This window comes from Setaria italica, chromosome I (genome assembly GCF_000263155.2).
Source record: "Setaria italica strain Yugu1 chromosome I, Setaria_italica_v2.0, whole genome shotgun sequence".
Classification (NCBI taxonomy): domain Eukaryota; kingdom Viridiplantae; phylum Streptophyta; class Magnoliopsida; order Poales; family Poaceae; genus Setaria; species Setaria italica.
Genome location: NC_028450.1, coordinates 28,480,976 through 28,498,615, shown reverse-complemented (window position 1 = coordinate 28,498,615; position 17,640 = coordinate 28,480,976). Strand labels below are relative to the sequence as shown.

Genomic DNA, 17,640 nt, shown 5'->3' with positions numbered 1-17,640 from the left:
CAGCGCCGTTAGCCGGCCGGCACGATTCGTAACGGCCTCTGCCTGCTGGGCAGCATCGCTTTATCCGAAATCGACCACGCTGCGGCCGGCGTCTTTCTTCCTCGCCGCCGCGCGGTCCTTTCGCAGCATCCGCCACGCCCCCGCGGCGCCGTCCCACCGCCCGCCCGAGGCGTTCAGGTGCGCCAGCAGCGCGTACGGCGAACCCGTCGCCGGCCCGAGCGCCAGCAGCCTCCCGGCGGCCCTCTCGCCGACGCCCGTGTCTCCGTGGACCCTGCTGGCCGAGAGCAGGCTGCCCAGAACAACAGGATCATCCCGGAACGCGGACGCCAGGACAATGTCTTCCGCCTCCTTCAACCTCCCGGCCCTGCCCAGGAGATCGATGACGCAGGAGACGTGCTCGGCTCCGGGCGAGACGCCGTACGTCCCGCTCATGGAGCTGAAGTACTCCATGCCTTGGCTGACCGATCCGGCATGGTTGCAGGCGGCTAGGAGGCCGGTGAATGTCACTGAGTCCGGAGCGATCCCGGCTTCCTTCATCCGCTCGAAGGCTTCGACGGCTTCCTTGGCGTGGCCCTGTTTGCTGAACCCAGAGACCAGCGTGTTCCACGAACACAAGTTCGGGCGTCGCAGCTGATCGAAGGCGCGAGCTGCAAGCACCATGTGACCGCACCTTGCGTACATGCTGATGACCGCATTGCCCACGGCGACATCGGCGTCTTCTCGGCTTCTGATGAGGTGGCAGTGGACTTGCCTGCCGTGGCGGATCAGAGAGAGCTCCGCGCACGCCGCGAGGGCGCTGGCGTGCGTGAAGTTGTCAGGGCGGACGTTTGTGTCCAGCATGTCCTTGATTAGCTTAAGAGCTTCCATGTGGCCGCCACGCCGCGAGTGTGCGGCGGTGTAGGTGTTCCAGGTGACTGCATCCTTCTCTTCCACAGATAAGAACACTTGCTCCGCCTCAGCGATTGTGCCATGTTTCGAGCACATGTCCAGGATGACATTGCCCACGAAAGCAGTGACGCCCAGGCCGATCTTGATAGTGTCGCAATGCAGTGCTGCTCCAATGTTAGGATTCTCCAAATCGCAGCAGATTCCAAGAGCAGCAGCGTATGAGAACCTGTCAGGACGCAGGCCCCGCAGCTTCATAAGCCTGAACATCTCCAAGCCCTTCTCCGGTCGGGAGCTCGCCGCCAGGCCGGAGATCACGGCGTTGTACGACACGACGGTTGGTTCCGCGAGCGTCGCGAAGACGTCATACCCTTGATCGAAGCATCCGCACTTCATGTACATCGACACGATGGAGTTGGACACGAAGGACGCGCCGAGGAACCCGCTCTTGACGGCGTGGGCGTGCACCTGCGCGCCCGCCGCGAGGGCGCGCAGGGCGGCGCAGGAGCGCGCCACGCTGGCGTAGACGTGCTCGTTCGGCCGCGCGCCTTCCATCCGAGCGAAGAGCTCCAGAGCCAGCTCCGGCCTCCCCGCGCGAGCGCAGCACGAGATGAGAGCCGACCACGACACGAGGTTCCGGCGCGGCATTTCGTCGAACACCCTCCGCGCGGCCTCGAGGAGGCCGGACCCGGCGTAGGAGACGATGAGGTGGTTGGAGAGGAAGACGTCCGCCGCGTGGCCGGCTTTGACGGCGGCCGCGTGCGCCGCCGCGGTGGCATCAGCGCGCGGCCGGGCGGCGTCGAGGATCAGAGACACCAGCCTCCGCAGGATCATGTGCTGTGCTACAGCGTGAAGGATGGAGATGCTGGTTTCTACGCGAACGAAAAGGACTGCAACTGGAGTATATTGGAGGCTAACTGCGTGTTTGGGATCTTTGTATTAATTTTCACCTGTATATTGTTTTGGTAAGGGGAAAAAAGACATGTAAAGTAAAATGAAACTTGCCGAGAACAACTCCCATACCCACTTGACTAGTAAACTGATCACAGCAGTAAGACTGCAAAGCTAAGCATCCATCTTCTATGGAGATTGTTCTTTTAAAGAACTGAAGATTGTTCTTTTAAAGAACTGAAAGTGAAACATTATGGTCTCTCTATGGAGGAGATTTTATTTTTACCGGTGGAAAGACACAAACTGGGTGTAATTTAATTAGTATTACAATCAATCGGAACTGATTTTTTGAACACTAACCGAAAATTTTCTTGGTCCGGTAATTTACAGTGGTTTTGAACTTAAGATGAAAAATAGACCGGGACGGGGCTGGATCAACTGCAATTTTTTGTGTCTTCACACAGAAGATATTGGTAGTACAAAATTTGATATTCAAATGACTATATATAAAATACTCGTGCGTTGAACTTTTGATATATCGATACAACATAATATGTACTAGTATTATTTAATGTATGCATTGCAAATGCAACTACCGCCACTATTATCACATGGTTCACTTCCTGTCATATATCCTTGAAATGGCCATTATCCAAACCGCCGTCATTGTTGGAATTTCATAATGATCAATATTTACCTCAAAGATAATATAATGATATTATCATCAAGTAAAAAATCGAAGAGATATACTATTACACAATTGTCTAAATGTTTCATCCTTCGTAGTCCGTATCTCTACTATCCAACTTTCTTCCAAATGCCTTTTTCTTGCGTTTTTTCATCTTCTTCAAATGTAGCAACCTCCTCTCTTTGCGTTGTTAGCTACATAACACTTCATTCCCCTACCCTATCTGTTCTCTCAGTCTACTTGTTATTCTTGTTATTCTTTCATTGCAATAAGTGGTGTCACCTTTTTGTACGTCTACTTGACATCCAATTTTACCATTGTATATCTCGTTGCTACCAAGAACAGGAGGTAGCAGCGCGGGGGCAGGGGGCTCAAAGCCCACCTACGAGCTCTATTTTTTTAAGATAAAGGATAAAATCCAGTCTACTGTATTCACATTGTGAATATATACAACCAAAAGTTATAAGAGTTCTTAGACTCTAAACTAAAAAATGAAGAGCTCAAAAATACAAGAAAGATAACTCTAAGACAAAGATAGAAAATTAGAAGACTAAGCTTCAATCTTATTCTTCGGCCATGTTTCAACCTTACATTTTCTTTATGCAGCACCAAACTATCACATCTCTGTCTGCTTAGAAACTTTGATGTTGGAATCGTTCTGTCAACAAACTTGTTTCTCTTGCTCGCCGAACCTCTTGTCGTGCAGATGGACTCCGCCTAGACAATGAAAGCCGGTCAAGAAGGCCTACAAGGCGACGTCTTCAAGGAGAACACATTATCAAAGATGTCGTCACCGTGCATCCGGTGAGCTGGAGTCTGATTTTCACCCGGAGGACCACTGACACGACAAGGAGGGAAACGACGCCAAAGTAGCGTCGCCGTTGTTGATACGATACAACAATCGAGTAGAGCTTCCGCTCGAAGCTCCTGCATGACAACGTCATCATCACCATGAGCAAGAGAAGCATCCCGGTGGGAAGGAGAGAGGACGCCGGGAGATCAAGCTGCATAGCATAGCCAACACAGCCCGCCGCCCACACATGCCACAGCCACCAAGCCCACTCTTCAGCACCACCATCGCTAGCGATGTCACCACGGTCGGCCACGGTGCCATGGTGGCCGTCATTCACCTCGCCGGAGACCTTAGGTCCGGCACGCCGCCGCTCGTGCACAGCCGCGAGCCGCAGCCCGCGCAACGCCGACCATGGCTACCCGTCGTCGCCCGCGCACGGCCGCGCGGCGGCACAGCAGCATGCCGCCGCCCATGCCTACCCGCGAGCCGCAGCCCAACAAAGGCCAGCCATGGCCGCCTCCTGTCGCCCGCGCACGGCCGCGAGGCACATCCAACGCAAGGCCATGCGCAGCAGCCCTGCAGTCGAGTGCCGTCGCCCAGGATCACCACCAGCGAGATCCAGATCTAGAAAGGAAGAGATGGAAAATGAGAGAGGAGGAAAGGGGAAAAGGGAGGGAGGGAAGCAGGAAGGAGAAAGGGGTGCCGCCGACGGCGGCCAGGAAAGCCCGTTGGCGGTGGGCTCTGGGGTGGCCGCCGCTGACCAACAAGCTCTAAAGAAGAGAGCACCCTAAACTCCTTATCGTGCGACCGTCTCTAACCAATTCTTTTAAGCTTGTTATAAATTAAAATTTCACTAATACCAAATCGATCACTATACTTTTTTTAGCGCCACCACAGGATTGTGTGCAGGATTTTGCGTTGGGGCAGGGGGGCTCAAGCCCCCCTACTAGCTCCATGGAAAGAAGAGAGTACCCTAAGAAGGATCCTTATCATGCGACCGTCCCTGACCAATTTCTTCTAAGCTCATTATAAATTAAAATCCCACTGACATCAAATCCATCACATAATTTGTTTTAGCGCTACCACACGATTGGGTGCAGGATGCGATGGTGATATAAGACACGTGGAGAAAATGGGGTCAAGATTCATGGGCACAATTTTTGAATCGTGATTCAGGTAGATTTGGCAATTGCAGTTTAGTAATTTCGAAATAAATGTGTTCATCATGAGTTTACCCCGTCGACGTTACCAAACATCAATTGATTACTCACACGTTACATCAATCGATTACTCACACGTTACAGCCTCCAACAAATAAACTGGAAAATGCGACCTCAAGTTTGTGTGGGTGTATGTGCAATTTTTTTATCTATTTGGTTGTGCCGCAATGATGCGATTTTTGATAAGAAAAGATTATATTCTTATTTTCAGGCCATTTATTGGACACGGTTCTGGATAATCCTTCAAAAGGAGAAGGACAATCGAGTTTGAAGCAGGCATGTTGTATGTTGGAGATTGTGGCTATGGAGGTTTGCGCCAACTACGGGTGTACTAGGCTTAGTTTGTAATTGGTCTCGTCGTTTTGTTTGCTGGTATCACTTTTTGAAAGCTCGTTCTCAATCGGTCGGAGGCTGAGACAGGATAAGGACAGATCGAGTTTGAAGCCAGCATGTCGTATGTTGGAGACTACAGCTATGGAAGTTTGCGCCAACCACGACTGTATCATCTAATAAGCTTAGTTGTAATTAATTTCATCATTTTGTTCATTGGTATTGCTTTTTGAAAGTTCTCAGTCTCAATGAAAGAGGTCGGAATAAAAATTCCATTTCCTAAAAAAATCGCGATAAGCTCAGAAGAAATGGAATCTAGCATCCATCAGAAACGCGCCACCTCACTCCTTCCCGCCCAGCGGGGCCTACCGCGTGGGCCGCCGCCACGGTAATTAACTCAGTCCAGCATCAGTAGGAACACGTCATCCAGCCCCGAGCAGCTCCCGATCAGATCGAACGGCACGTCCGGCGGCACGACGCCGGCGCTGAACATGTCCAGCTCCACGGGAGGCACCACGGCGACGGCGCCGCTCTCCGGATGGCCGCCGCCGCCCTGATCAGCAGGCGCGTGGCTGCAGTACAGCTTCACGAGCTCGTCGATCGGGCTCAGGCGGCTCTCGTCATCCGCCGCCACGAGGGCGGCCAACTCCGGCAGCATGACGGCCAGCTCCCCGCTCCCTCCTCTGCTGCCGCCGCTGCCGCTGCTCCAGCTGTTGTCTCTTGATGTGCTGATCAGCTCGCGCTTGCGCTTGTCGTGCGCACGGCCGACCACGTCCTCCAGGCCGTCGTCGTCGTCGTCGTTGTCGAGGGGCGTGATCTGCAGCGAGGTCTTGAGGCGGCGGCTGAGCACCTCCTCCTGCCTGAGGATCTTCGACCACACCTCCGTCTCCTTGGCGCTCATCTTCTGCTGCAGGCGCTTGGACTGCCACACGAGCTTGCGCATCTGGTCGAAGCGCGGGTTCATGTGCTTGATCACCGCGCTGAGCAGGCTGATCTTCCAGGCCTTCTTGAGGTCGTGCGGCTTCCGGTACGGCGGCACGCCCTGGTGCGCCTGGACCTCGCCCTGCGCGCCCCACCAGACCTCCTGCCCCGTCGGCCACCACGGCGGCGCCAGGCCGCGCTCCAGCGGGAAGCTCCGCTGCGGGGGCTCGCAGTGCTGGATGAGCGCGGAGAGCACGGAGCCCAGGGTGCTGTCCTGGATGTCCTGGAGGCGGTGGAGGCAGGACGCGATCCCCAGCGGGCTCTCGCCGGCGGGGACCGTGAGCGCCATGGGCCCGGCGCGGTCGAAGCTGACGTTGTCCTTCCACCAGCCGCGGAGGCTGTCGGAGGAGCCGGACATGGGCTCGCCGGCCTCGTCGATGACGCCGTACACGAACCCGCGCGCGTTGCAGGCCTCCATCATCTTGAGCATGTGGCGGAGCACGCCGTCCTGCGCCCGGAGCATCGCCTTGCGCTGGCACCGCACATCGGGGGTCTCCTCCTCCGCCAGCCCCTCCGCGCCCGCGCCAGGAAGCACGAGCGGCCTGCTTGACAGCCCGGCCTCGGCGCCGACGGCCCGGAAGGCGCCGGCGCGGCCCTCCAACTTGTTGAGCAGCATCTGGTCCTTCCACATGCGGCGCTTCAGGTCGGAGATCTCGATGGACTCGGAGCCCGACTCCGAGTCGCTGAGCTCCTCCTGCTCCAGCTGATCCAGCACCGCCTCGAACGCTTCGCCGGCTGGGACGCCGCCGGCACCACCACCGTGCGCGACGTCGTGCTCCATCGCCGCCTCAGAGAAAGGATGCCGCCGGCCGTGGATGCCGTGATTCATAGATCGACAGTGCCTCTGTATAAGTCTGCAGTGCTTTATCTAAAATGAAAAGAAAAGAGTCTATATATAGTCGGTGTGTTCTCCGCCGTATCTGATACGGACGATCGATGTGGCTAAAAGCTACGGCGTTAGGCAAATGGCGGCACGGTTGCGCCGGCACGCGATCGGAACTGGTGAAGAAGTCAGAGGGGTCACGCGCGCTCACGCATGCAGGTGATAGATAGATGTCGCGACAAGGGAATGGACGTGGCCGCCGCCTCGGGAATGGAGCGTGCATGGAGCCCGGTGAAGGAAACAGAAATGAGATTAGGTTTCAGCCACACCTGCAGCTAATTGAGCTCATGTGTTTATCTATTTGTAATTTGTAGTCACACCGCTAGGGAAAGCATATCGGTCCAAACTTGTGCAACGAGTATTGCTAAATCGGTACTAAAGAACCCTCTTTAGTATTGATTTAAATAACCGGCACTAAATGTGTCCTTTAGTAACGGTTGAGGAGACCAACCGGTACTAAATTAGCTGCCACGTTTTTTCTTTTCCATTTCTTTACTCATTTTCTTTTTTTTCTTTATTCTATATTGGTATTTCATATTTGTTTCCTGTACGTATACTAGTTCTAATACGTAATATATATATAAAATTGTATTTGATCTATAATATTACATTTGAGATAATATTATACATAGACATAGACATATTATGCATACACATAGATGAATAGTATTACATTGCATCAACTCTCCAAGTTCAATATTTTGGATCAACTATTCTGAACCTGAGTCCTGACGATGATGCAGATTTGATCCATCATTATGGAACTCTCCCGCTAAATTTACTATCTCGTCCAAAAGAAATCCACTGAATTGTTCTTGAATTGCCCTGATTTTTTCCGAGGAGTTCTTCCTTCATGTGCATAATCTATATAATTAGCAAAGGTTATTATATTAGATCAATGGATCTACACAATTAGAACTAATTTATTATTAAGAAATTTGTATACGTACTCTGAATTCATGGTCAGTTAATATTTGTTGTGTTCAAGGAAGTGACATGAGATGTGCAAATTCAATACATACTGGGAATTCAGAGTGGATATGAAGTTGCTCCTTGAATTCACCTGAGTGATGTTGACGGAAGCGAGCCCATGCTCTGTTAAGCATGTCTATGAGGTCGGTGTATTGATTTCTTGGTCTCCTCAGAGAGTCCAGGATATAGACCATGCTTCGATCAACCACGATAACAAGGAGTATCCAGTGGAAGCTGTACATATATGGATAGTAAAAAGCTATTTAGTCTTATTTTTAACTACTAGTTCAAAAAATAAAAGAAATGGAAAATATGCTCACTTGAAGTTGTACGACAAAAGTACGTACTTCTTGTAATGTCGCTTGTCCAAGAAATTATATATATTCTTCAAGGTCCGATTTGGTTTATCTCTTACATTTGCCTTGTTTATAACATATGGGCCCATGAAGCCGACGTCATACAATCCTATCCTCCGGCAAGCTTGAATCTCCATCCTATATGATACAAAATAGAATCGAAGATAAGACATCGCACAATGACTAGAGCGGGGATTTTGAAGTTAGAGCAAATTAAACACTTACAGAACCCAGGAACTGATGAGTAATTTATCAAGTGCGTCTTGATTGTAAAGGAAATAAAGTTACTCGAGTGGCACATTTATAATGGCATCATCAGGAACTGATGAGTGAAATGACTAATCAATGTTGTACATAATAATAACTACAATTTTTTTTATAATTTCTAGCTAATTCAACAATTTTATGCACATTTCTATAATTTATTGAACTATACTAGCAATAAAAGAATTATTATAAGTAGTAGCAATTTACAATTTCTAAGTAGCAATAAAAGAATTATTCTAAGTAGCAATAAAAGAAATTATTCTAAGTAGCATTAAAAGAATTATTCTATGTAGCATTAAAATAATTATTCTAAGTAGTAGGCAGTTTACAGTTTCTAGTATTCCACTAATAAAACAATGCATGGGAATAATGTACATTAATTTCCTAGCACTATTTATAAATTTTCTAATTTTCATAACACAATATCTATATTCACCAACACTACTTATAAATTTTTCTATTTTCCCTAACACCATTTATCCTAAATCCTGAAATTAAAGAAATAAAAAAAGATGATGTCAGCACGGCTACGGGCATACGTTAGCAGAGACACCACCCGCGGCCGTGCGCGAGGGGCGGCGAGTGGTGGAGGAGGGGCACGCGGCATAGATGGAGGGCCGGCACCGTGGGGGGGGGGGAACAAGGTGGTGATCGCTGGTTGGAAAGGAGGGGGCGCGCCACGCCGGTGGAGGAGGGGCACGCGGTGTCAGGGTCGTAGGAGCCGGCGCCGGGAGCGCGGGGCGTCGGAGAAGGAGGCAGAGGCGTGACAGGATGGGGATGTGTCGACGTACGACGCGACGGCTGGCGCCGCCGGCGGGCCGGCAGGCCGGGGGTCGTTGGGCGCGCCACGGCGTCGAGGCGCACGGTGTAGGGCCGCGTGATGACAGGGATGACGGCGGCGGCAGGCGGAGGTGTGTCCACGGGGACGGCAGCGCGGCGGCGTGGCGTGGGAGATGACGGCACGGCGGCGTGCGGCGTGCGGACGACGGCGGGGACGATGAGGTCAACGAGGAGCGGCTAAGTGTCTGGGGAACGAGGGAGGAAGATGATGGGGTTTTGATCCTCCTAGTACCGGGTGTAGCCTTCATCCGGTACTAAAGTGAGCCTTTAGTACCGAGCCTAGCCCCCACCCGGTACTAAAGGGGATACCCAGGGCGCCAAATGAAATCGCCCCCCCTTTATTACCGGGTTTTATTATCGCCCCGTACTAAAGAGGGTCGTAGCCTCTTCCCGCCAAGATAATATTTTATTTCCTTTCTTTTAAAATTGCTATTATATTTATTTATTGCGTAGTAAATCAAATAACATTCATAAAATTGCAAGAGAAAACTTTGTTAGTTTGATGTTGATTAGATCTACACCATAAAAATATTAGAAGCACTTAAATATAAAATAAGTAAAATTAGTAATTTTAACTTACATAAATGGTCATAATACTTATGTTAACTTAAAATTTTTAAAAAATAAATATTTTGACCATGCAAAATTTAGAAAAATAGTGCCTATAGTGTTTACCATGACTATAACATGTACTTGTTTAATTGTATCTAAATTTATTGTTTAATATTTAATGATGCTAAAAAATAAAATATTTAATATTTTGACCATGCAAAATTAATTCTTGTTTATTAGGGTGAGATTTTTGCAAAGAGTATTGTTAATAAACCCATATAATACATTACATATCATTACAATGTGTTATTACATTAATTTTTCACTTGATCACAAAACATAGCATAATGGTTCCAATACATTACACATCATCATCTAATGGAACGTTAATGACATTCCTCTTGACGTACGTCCCTTGGTTGTGATCGTGGCGTAAGTATGGAGCGTCCCCTTTGGCTAACAGGATGGTTGGGTCAACCTCCACTGAAAATGAAGGAAGATCATCGAACTAATCATAATCTTCTGAAATGTCAGTTTTGTCCTCAAGTCCAATGATTTTTCTTTTCCCTAGAAGAACTATGTGGCACTTTGGCTGGTCATCTGACTTATTAGCACCTTCTGTTTTGGTTTGCTTGACATGTCCTTCACATAGAAAACTTGAGTGACATCATTAGCTAGGATGAATGGTTCGTCTCTATATCCAATCTTGTTGAGGTCCACTATTATCATCCCATAGTTGTCTGTCGTTACGCCTCCTCCAGTAAGTTTCACCCATTGGCACCGAAACAGAGAGATTTTCAAAGGTCCATAGTTGAGTTCCCATATCTTCTCAATGACATCATAGTATCTATCTTTTTTTCATTGTTGTCTATTGCATTTATAAGGACACCTCTATTTTGGTTTGTGCTCTTCTAGTCTTGGGCTCTTGTGCAAAATGTGTACCCATTTATCTCGTATCCTTGGAATGTCGATACTAAGATAGATGGACCCCTAGCCAACCATGCTAATTGCTCTTCAATCGTGTCATCACTCATCAGTCGTCACCGTAACCAAGAGGCGAAAGTGTCAATGTGATGACGTGCAATCCAGGCCTCAGTCTTCCCCTGGTTTGAGGACCGTATAATGGTCTTGTGCTCCTCCAAGTGGAGCCACCAGGGATGATTGTTGCAGGATCGTGAAGTGTGCTTTACGAAATGTACCCTCATCGATATCCATCCGAGCTTTCCTCCCTAGTGTGCCCTTTCCCTTGAGTCTCCTCTCATGGCATTATACAGAGACTCCAATCAAACTCAGGTCATCAATAAAGTCAACACATAACTCAATGACCTCCTCTGTTCCATATCCCTTTGCAATGCTTCCTTTTGGACAGGCACGATTACGAACAAACTTCTTCAGAACTGCCATAAACCTCTTGAAAGGGAAAGTGTTGTGTAGAAATACAAGACCGAGAATAAAAATCTCTTCAACAAGGTGGACTAGAAAGGGGGTCATGATATTAAAGAAGGAAGGTGGAAAGACCATCTCAAAGCTGACAAGGCATTGCACCACATCATTCTGCAGCTTTAGTAGATTGTTTGGATGGATTGGCTTATGAGAAATCATGTTGAGGAATGCACATAGCTTCACGATTGTCATTCTCATATTCTCTAGTAGAATACCCCTCAATACAACAGGAAACAATTGTGTCATCAGAACGTAGTAGTCATGGGCCTTTAGATTTATGATTTTGTTCTCTTTAATATTTATTATTCCTTGTATATTCGAGGAGTAGCCCGATGGGACCTTGATACTATTCAAGCACTCAAACATACTTTCCTTCTCTTGCTTACTGAGAGTGTAACTGGCAGGATGCAAGTAATGTCCATCATCTCTCTTTTTCAGATGTAGGCCATCTTGTTGTTTCATACATTTCAGATCCCGACGTGCTTCAATTATATCCTTTGCCTTTCCATATGTACCCAGGAAGCCAAGCACGTTCATGCAAAGATTTTTGGTCAGGTGCATCACATCTATTGCATTACGGACCTCAAGGACTTCCCAGTAAGGTAGCTTCTTAAATATAGACTTCTTCTTCCACATGGGTTCATGTCCGTCATCGTCGTTCGGAATAGATTGGCTACTAGAGTCCTTGCCAAAGACTACCCTTACATCCTTTATCATAGAAAATATACGTTTACCATTACGGTGAACGGGTTTAGTACGTTTTTCTTCCTTTCCTTCAAAATGCTTCCCTTTCTTTCTTAACGGGTGCTTATCAGGAATAAATTGATGATGGCCCGTATACACGACCTTTCGATAGTGTTTCAAATACATGTTGCAAGTATCATCTAAACAGTGCGTGCAGGCTCGATATCCCTTATTTGTCTGTCCGGACAGATTACCAAGGGCTGGCCTATCATTGATGGTTACGAACAGGAATGCTCACAGATTGAAAATCTCCTTTTTGTCCTCATCCCACACACGTACACCTTATTCCTTCCATAACAGTAAAAGTTCATCAACCAACAATCTTAGGTAAACATCAATGTTGTTGCTAGGTTGTTTTGGGCCTTGGATAATTACCGGCATCATAATGAACTTTCGCTTTATGCACATTTAGGGCGGAAGGTTGAACATACATAAGGTCACTGGCCAAGTGCTATAACCACTACTGAATTTACCGTATGGATTGAATCCATCCGCACTTAAACCAAACCTTTTGTTCCTTGCATCCTTTTCAAACTCAGGAAATTCTCTGTCAACTGTTCTCCACTGGGACCCATCAGCGGGGTGTCTGATCATTTCATCTTACTTATGTTCTTCTTTGTGCTAAAGCATCAACTTTGCATGTGCCTTGTTTCCGAACAAATGCTTCAAGCACGATACTACAGGGAAATACCACACTACCTTTGTAGGAACTTTCTTCTTGCTGGCCTGCCCCTCAACATCACCCAGGTCATCTCACCTGATCTTATAACGTAGCGCTTCGCACACAAGACAAGCCTCTAATTTCTCGTATTCCTCACCACGATAGAGGATACAATCATTAAGACATGCATGTATCTTTTGTACCTCCAAACCCAGAGGGCAAACAATCTTTTTAGCTTCATACGTTGAGAACGGCAATTCGTTCCCCTCAGGAAGTATGTTCATTGTGATTTTGGTTAACTCATCAAAACCCTTGTCAGAAACTCCATTTTTTACCTGCTATTGCAGCATTTCTAGTATGGTACCCAACTTTTTGTGCCCATATTTGCAATCTGGGTACAACAATTTCTTATAATCATCTAACATACACTTGAACTTCTTTTGACTCCTTCACATTCTCACATTCTTCCTTTACATCTCGCAACACCTGACCTAGATCACGGTAATACCTTCTTCTGCAACCATCTCTTCTTCAGCCTCGCCCATTGCAGCATCTGCAAAGGCACCTTCTTAAGTCCAGTTAGGAATGTAGTTATCATCTTCTTGTTCATCATCATCTTCCATCATAACTCCTCTTTTCCTGTGCTTAGTCCAAACGAAATAGTTAGGCATGAATCCAGGCTGTATATATGGGCGTGAATAGTCTTTCTGGATGAGTAATCCTTCTCATTTTTGCAAATTCAGCATGAACAACAAATGAAACCAGATGGCGACTTGTTGGACTCTGCCAGATCGAGAAAACCACGCAAGCCATTAATGTACTCCTTGGAGCGTTTGTCCTCGCCGTACATCCATTGCCGATCCATCTACAAAGTATTACCGAACCAAAGATATTTTGATCATCCATAGAATTATACAAGAAACATAACAAAGATGATACAAATTTCATTAAACTCAAATGTTTCCGAAAGTTTAGATTGAAATACACAAATTTAAAGTTCAGACCCAAACAACATGGTACACTACGATAAACTCAGATGTTGCTGAATGTTTAGATAGAAATACACAAATTTAAAGTTCAGACCCAAACAACATGATACACTATGACAAACTCAAATGTTACTGAAAGTTTAGATAGAAATACACAAATTTAAATTTTAAACCCAAACAACATGATATACTACGACAAACTATCCATTGAGTACTATCTAGAAGGACTTTAAGCATCCTTGGGCGGCGAAGACGAAGGTTTAGCTGGCCCAGTCTCATCCTGTGGTTTATTTGTGCCTCCTGCGATGGTAGTACTCAATGGACCTGAAACCCCTGAGACTGGCGGTGGAGCATAACGACCACCAAAAGGAGGTTCCTGACCCGCCACAACAGCATCTTCACGACATGTTTCCAAATAACAAAGCATTGCTCTCTCCCACGTGCTCATTTTCTTCAGCTTATCATGACGGCCAACTATGGTTTTCCCCTTGCCACGAGAGCAACGACGATCGTCCCTACCATTGCCACTACCTCCAGCAGCAGTAGCCATCTCTATGTACCACAACTTATTTAGCTCATATTTGCAAATGACTAAACTATGAACAAATTATATTTTTTCCCCACAATTTATTTAGCTCAAACATAACATATAAATGAAAAATTTCTCCATTATAGCTTCTTCTAAAAATGACTAATTACATACCTCTATTTCATCTTATTATCTCTATGTACCACAATTTATCTCGTTCATATTTGCAAATGACTAAAATATGAACAAATTATATTTGCAAAGGACTAAACTATGAGATTATTCCTCTAACCTCATATCAATTTCTTTGACTAATACGAAACATAGCATCCAAAAAATTGTAGCTTATTCTAAAAATCACAAATATGAGCCCTAAATAACACATGCATATAAATGAAAAAATTCTCCATTGTACCTTATTCTAAAAATCACAAATTACTCTAACTCTAAAGCATAAAACTTAGTATACTAACCATGTATCAAGGGAGGATGAAGTTTCTAACCTTTAGAACACTTGAATGAGTGAAATCCCCACGAAATGGTCAAAAATCCAGTAACACCTCCCCTATTTCGCCATGAATGGATGAAGCCCGAGCTGGAGGAAATGGCTCGGGAAGGAGGAAGAAGACGCATGATTTATAGGGGGGAAGTTAGGACCGATTGGGGCCTCCACCCGGTACTAAAGTCCCACAGGCACATTAGTACCGGGTGGAGGCTTCACCCGGTATTAATGGGTGACCTTTAGTACCAGTTGGAGCCCCCAACCGGTACTAAAGGGGATCATAGGGGGCTCCTGGGGAACTAGCCATTAGACTCGGCACTAGTGTGAGCATTAGTACCGGGTCAAAAACTAACCGGTACTAAGCCTCAGGACGAATGATGACTTTTCGAGTAGTGTCATTTGGTTCTGGTGTCCATAGGCAGCCATGGAGAATCTTGTTAGTCATTCTTAGCCTGGCTGGTTATCTCTATTCATTTGGTTCAGCTCAAGCAGGTACTACAGAACATATAGGATTGTACAAAGTACACATGAGCGCCTGATTTAGTGCAGCTGACTACTCAATTTTACTACCTTTGGACGTTTAGAACATAAGTTACTTAACGAATGGGGAAAACAAACATAATGCATGCTACAAATTTTATGGTGCAACGTGGTCTCATGCGCCTCGCTCTCTCATGTATCTCCAAACCTGAGACCATGGTCGATAGAAGTGCGCCCACTATTATCATCTCTAATAGATGCCACATCATCAACTTAGAGTTAACTAAGAACAATTTCTCCAAAAGAGAGACACTATGCTGGCTCACTCTTTTTCCTTACCCCCTTTTCTCTTTTGACCTACCTTCCAGTTCCTTCCTTGGAAAATTCGTTGCCCTTGCCTTTTCTCAAAATGCTCTGACTTTCTCATCCTTCTCAGGTTTCTTCTTGAAGTTAGTGGTTTTCTTAGACTTTCCACCATGATACATCTTGCACTTACCCTTTTAAATGGGTTTGTTCACTACGATGTTTGCACTTGCACCTTGAGCGAATGTTCCTGGAGCATCCTTTGCCCTTGCCTTTTCTTTCACATCGAGGGCTATAATTAGATCCTCGGTGGAGATGTCCTCTCTTTTGTGTTTCAGGCTAGTGGCGAAGTCCCTCCAAGTTGCAGGAAGTTTGGTAATAATGCCCGCTGCCACAAACCTGTCCGGCAAATGACAACCCAAACTTGCAATCTCCCCAACCAGTAGCTGCAACTCATGTGCCTGTGTAACCGGTACTAAAGGAGGTATTAAAAAATATTTTATTACAATTAAACATTCTCATATTTTATGTATTTAGTTAATATCATGATGACAACATTTTATAGTCACAAAAATAATAAAAAAAGACATTACGCGTGCGAAAGGAAACTGTTGGAGCAATTTAGTACTGGGCAAGGGCTCTAACTGATACTAAATGCCCCAATTTTCTGCTCGTACCATTTTAGACCATTTTAGTACCGGTTAGAAGCCCTACCCAGTACTAGATGGAGCAATTTAGTACCGGGCGAGTGCTATAACCGGTACTGAATGTCCCACCTACAAATACTTCATCTTCGCCAAACACTTAGCAGTTTCCAACAAGCCGTAGTTATTCCTCCCTTCGTCCCCGGTTCCATCGCCCGTCGCCTCTGTCCCCGTCGTCGTCGCCCTATCCCCAACCGCCGCCACCTCGTCGTCGACCGCTGACCCTGTCGCCGTCGCCCGTCACCTCGTCCTCGGCTCCGTCACCGTTGCCGTCGCCCTATCCCCAGCTCCATCGCCATCGCCTCACCCTTGATCGCCGCCACCTCGTCCCCGGCCGCCGTCACCCGTCGCCCCATCCCAGACCACCGCCACCCCGTCTCCGGCCGCTGTCCCCATCACCACACCTCTCCCTTCCCCACCTCCCCCATGGGCTGCCGCCGCGCCTTTCCCTCCCTGCCTCCCCCGTGCGCCGCCGTGCCTCCCCCGCATGCCCTCCTCGGTTAGTTTTTCTTTTTTTTGATACATTAAAATGATTTTGCTACTCGAATTGGATTAAAATGGCTATGATTTTGTTTCAATTGGATACCAATTTGTATTGGATGCTAAGTAATTATTTTTTATGCTACAATTATGGTATAAGGCTATATCTCTTAGAGGACATGTAGATATTCATGGGTAGCATTGTGATAGAATTGTGGATGGCTATGAAATGATGGACTAGATTTATTTCAATGTATATGATGTGCGTATATGACAATGATTATTGGTGGCAAAGTTGAGTAGTTAAGAAAAATGGTGGCAAATTATCTTATCACAATTTTATTTGGACAGTTTGGGCTAACTATGGCAAGTGGAAGTTTTTCTTGCCGTGGTTGTAGCAGCCGTGGACACTATGTTTTCGAGGAGCCACCATTGGCTCGTCCTCCAAGAATTCACTTCCCTAATTGCGTTATTGACTTACCAAAAGGCGATCGAAGAAAAGGAGCAATTCCCAACATAGTAATATTCTTTCCTTCTTGTAACTGATTTTTTGACTACACACGAATAATTCCTAAATTTACTTCTTATCAACAATATTAGATGGCTGAAAGATGTTGTCGAAGTTCTAGGTGGTACTTCTCCTTTAGTGCAATCTGAGATAGTTGGTCCACAGAATTTTAAAAGAGTAAAAATCTGTTTTCAAGTACCTGTTCGAGAAACACAGGCCAACTGGATGAGAGTATCAGGACAGCCCATCCGGATGGTTTCAATTGCCGCATGGGGTCAATTAGCACCAAGTAGAGTAACTTTTGAAAGGACCGCCGTGGAGGCCTACCTACAATAGCTTAAGGATCATGGGTACTTTGTGCCAAACTTATCAGATTTTCGAATAAAGGCACTCAAGGAGGGAGAAAGCAATGTGACTAGGACTACTGAGAGGCTTTGTCGGCTCAATCAACATGACATGGTATGGAACATATCTAATCATCCTTTTATCTTTAATTATGTTACGTCTTTTAAATTTCATCACATTATTCTCTTCTTTTAGGATGTCTTTGGTCAAACCTTGGCAGCAATGAGCTTTCATGCAATTCTGGCTCAAGTCTTGGATGTGTTGAATTATAGTTATACTGATGGAAACCCAATA

The 17,640-nt window shown here is 46.5% G+C and overlaps 2 protein-coding genes across 2 annotated transcripts; both read right to left on the bottom strand.

Moving 5' to 3' along the window:
* Nucleotides 1-60: 60 nt before the first annotated feature.
* On the bottom strand, nucleotides 61-1,719 carry LOC101758301 (pentatricopeptide repeat-containing protein At5g16860). Its single transcript, XM_004954963.1, has one exon. The coding sequence runs from the start codon at nucleotides 1,717-1,719 to the stop codon at nucleotides 61-63; it is 1,659 nt and encodes a 552-aa protein (XP_004955020.1).
* Nucleotides 1,720-5,204: 3,485 nt separating this feature from the next.
* Nucleotides 5,205-6,569, bottom strand: LOC101757883 (ETHYLENE INSENSITIVE 3-like 5 protein). The gene has a single exon (XM_004954962.1). The coding sequence runs from the start codon at nucleotides 6,567-6,569 to the stop codon at nucleotides 5,205-5,207; it is 1,365 nt and encodes a 454-aa protein (XP_004955019.1).
* Between the last annotated feature and the right edge of the window lie 11,071 nt (nucleotides 6,570-17,640).

Excerpts from the sequence above, each read along its gene's own strand:
- LOC101758301 (XM_004954963.1), bottom strand. The coding sequence starts at position 1,719 with ATGATCCTGCGGAGGCTGGTGTCTCTGATCCTCGACGCCGCCCGGCCG.
- LOC101757883 (XM_004954962.1), bottom strand. The coding sequence starts at position 6,569 with ATGGAGCACGACGTCGCGCACGGTGGTGGTGCCGGCGGCGTCCCAGCC.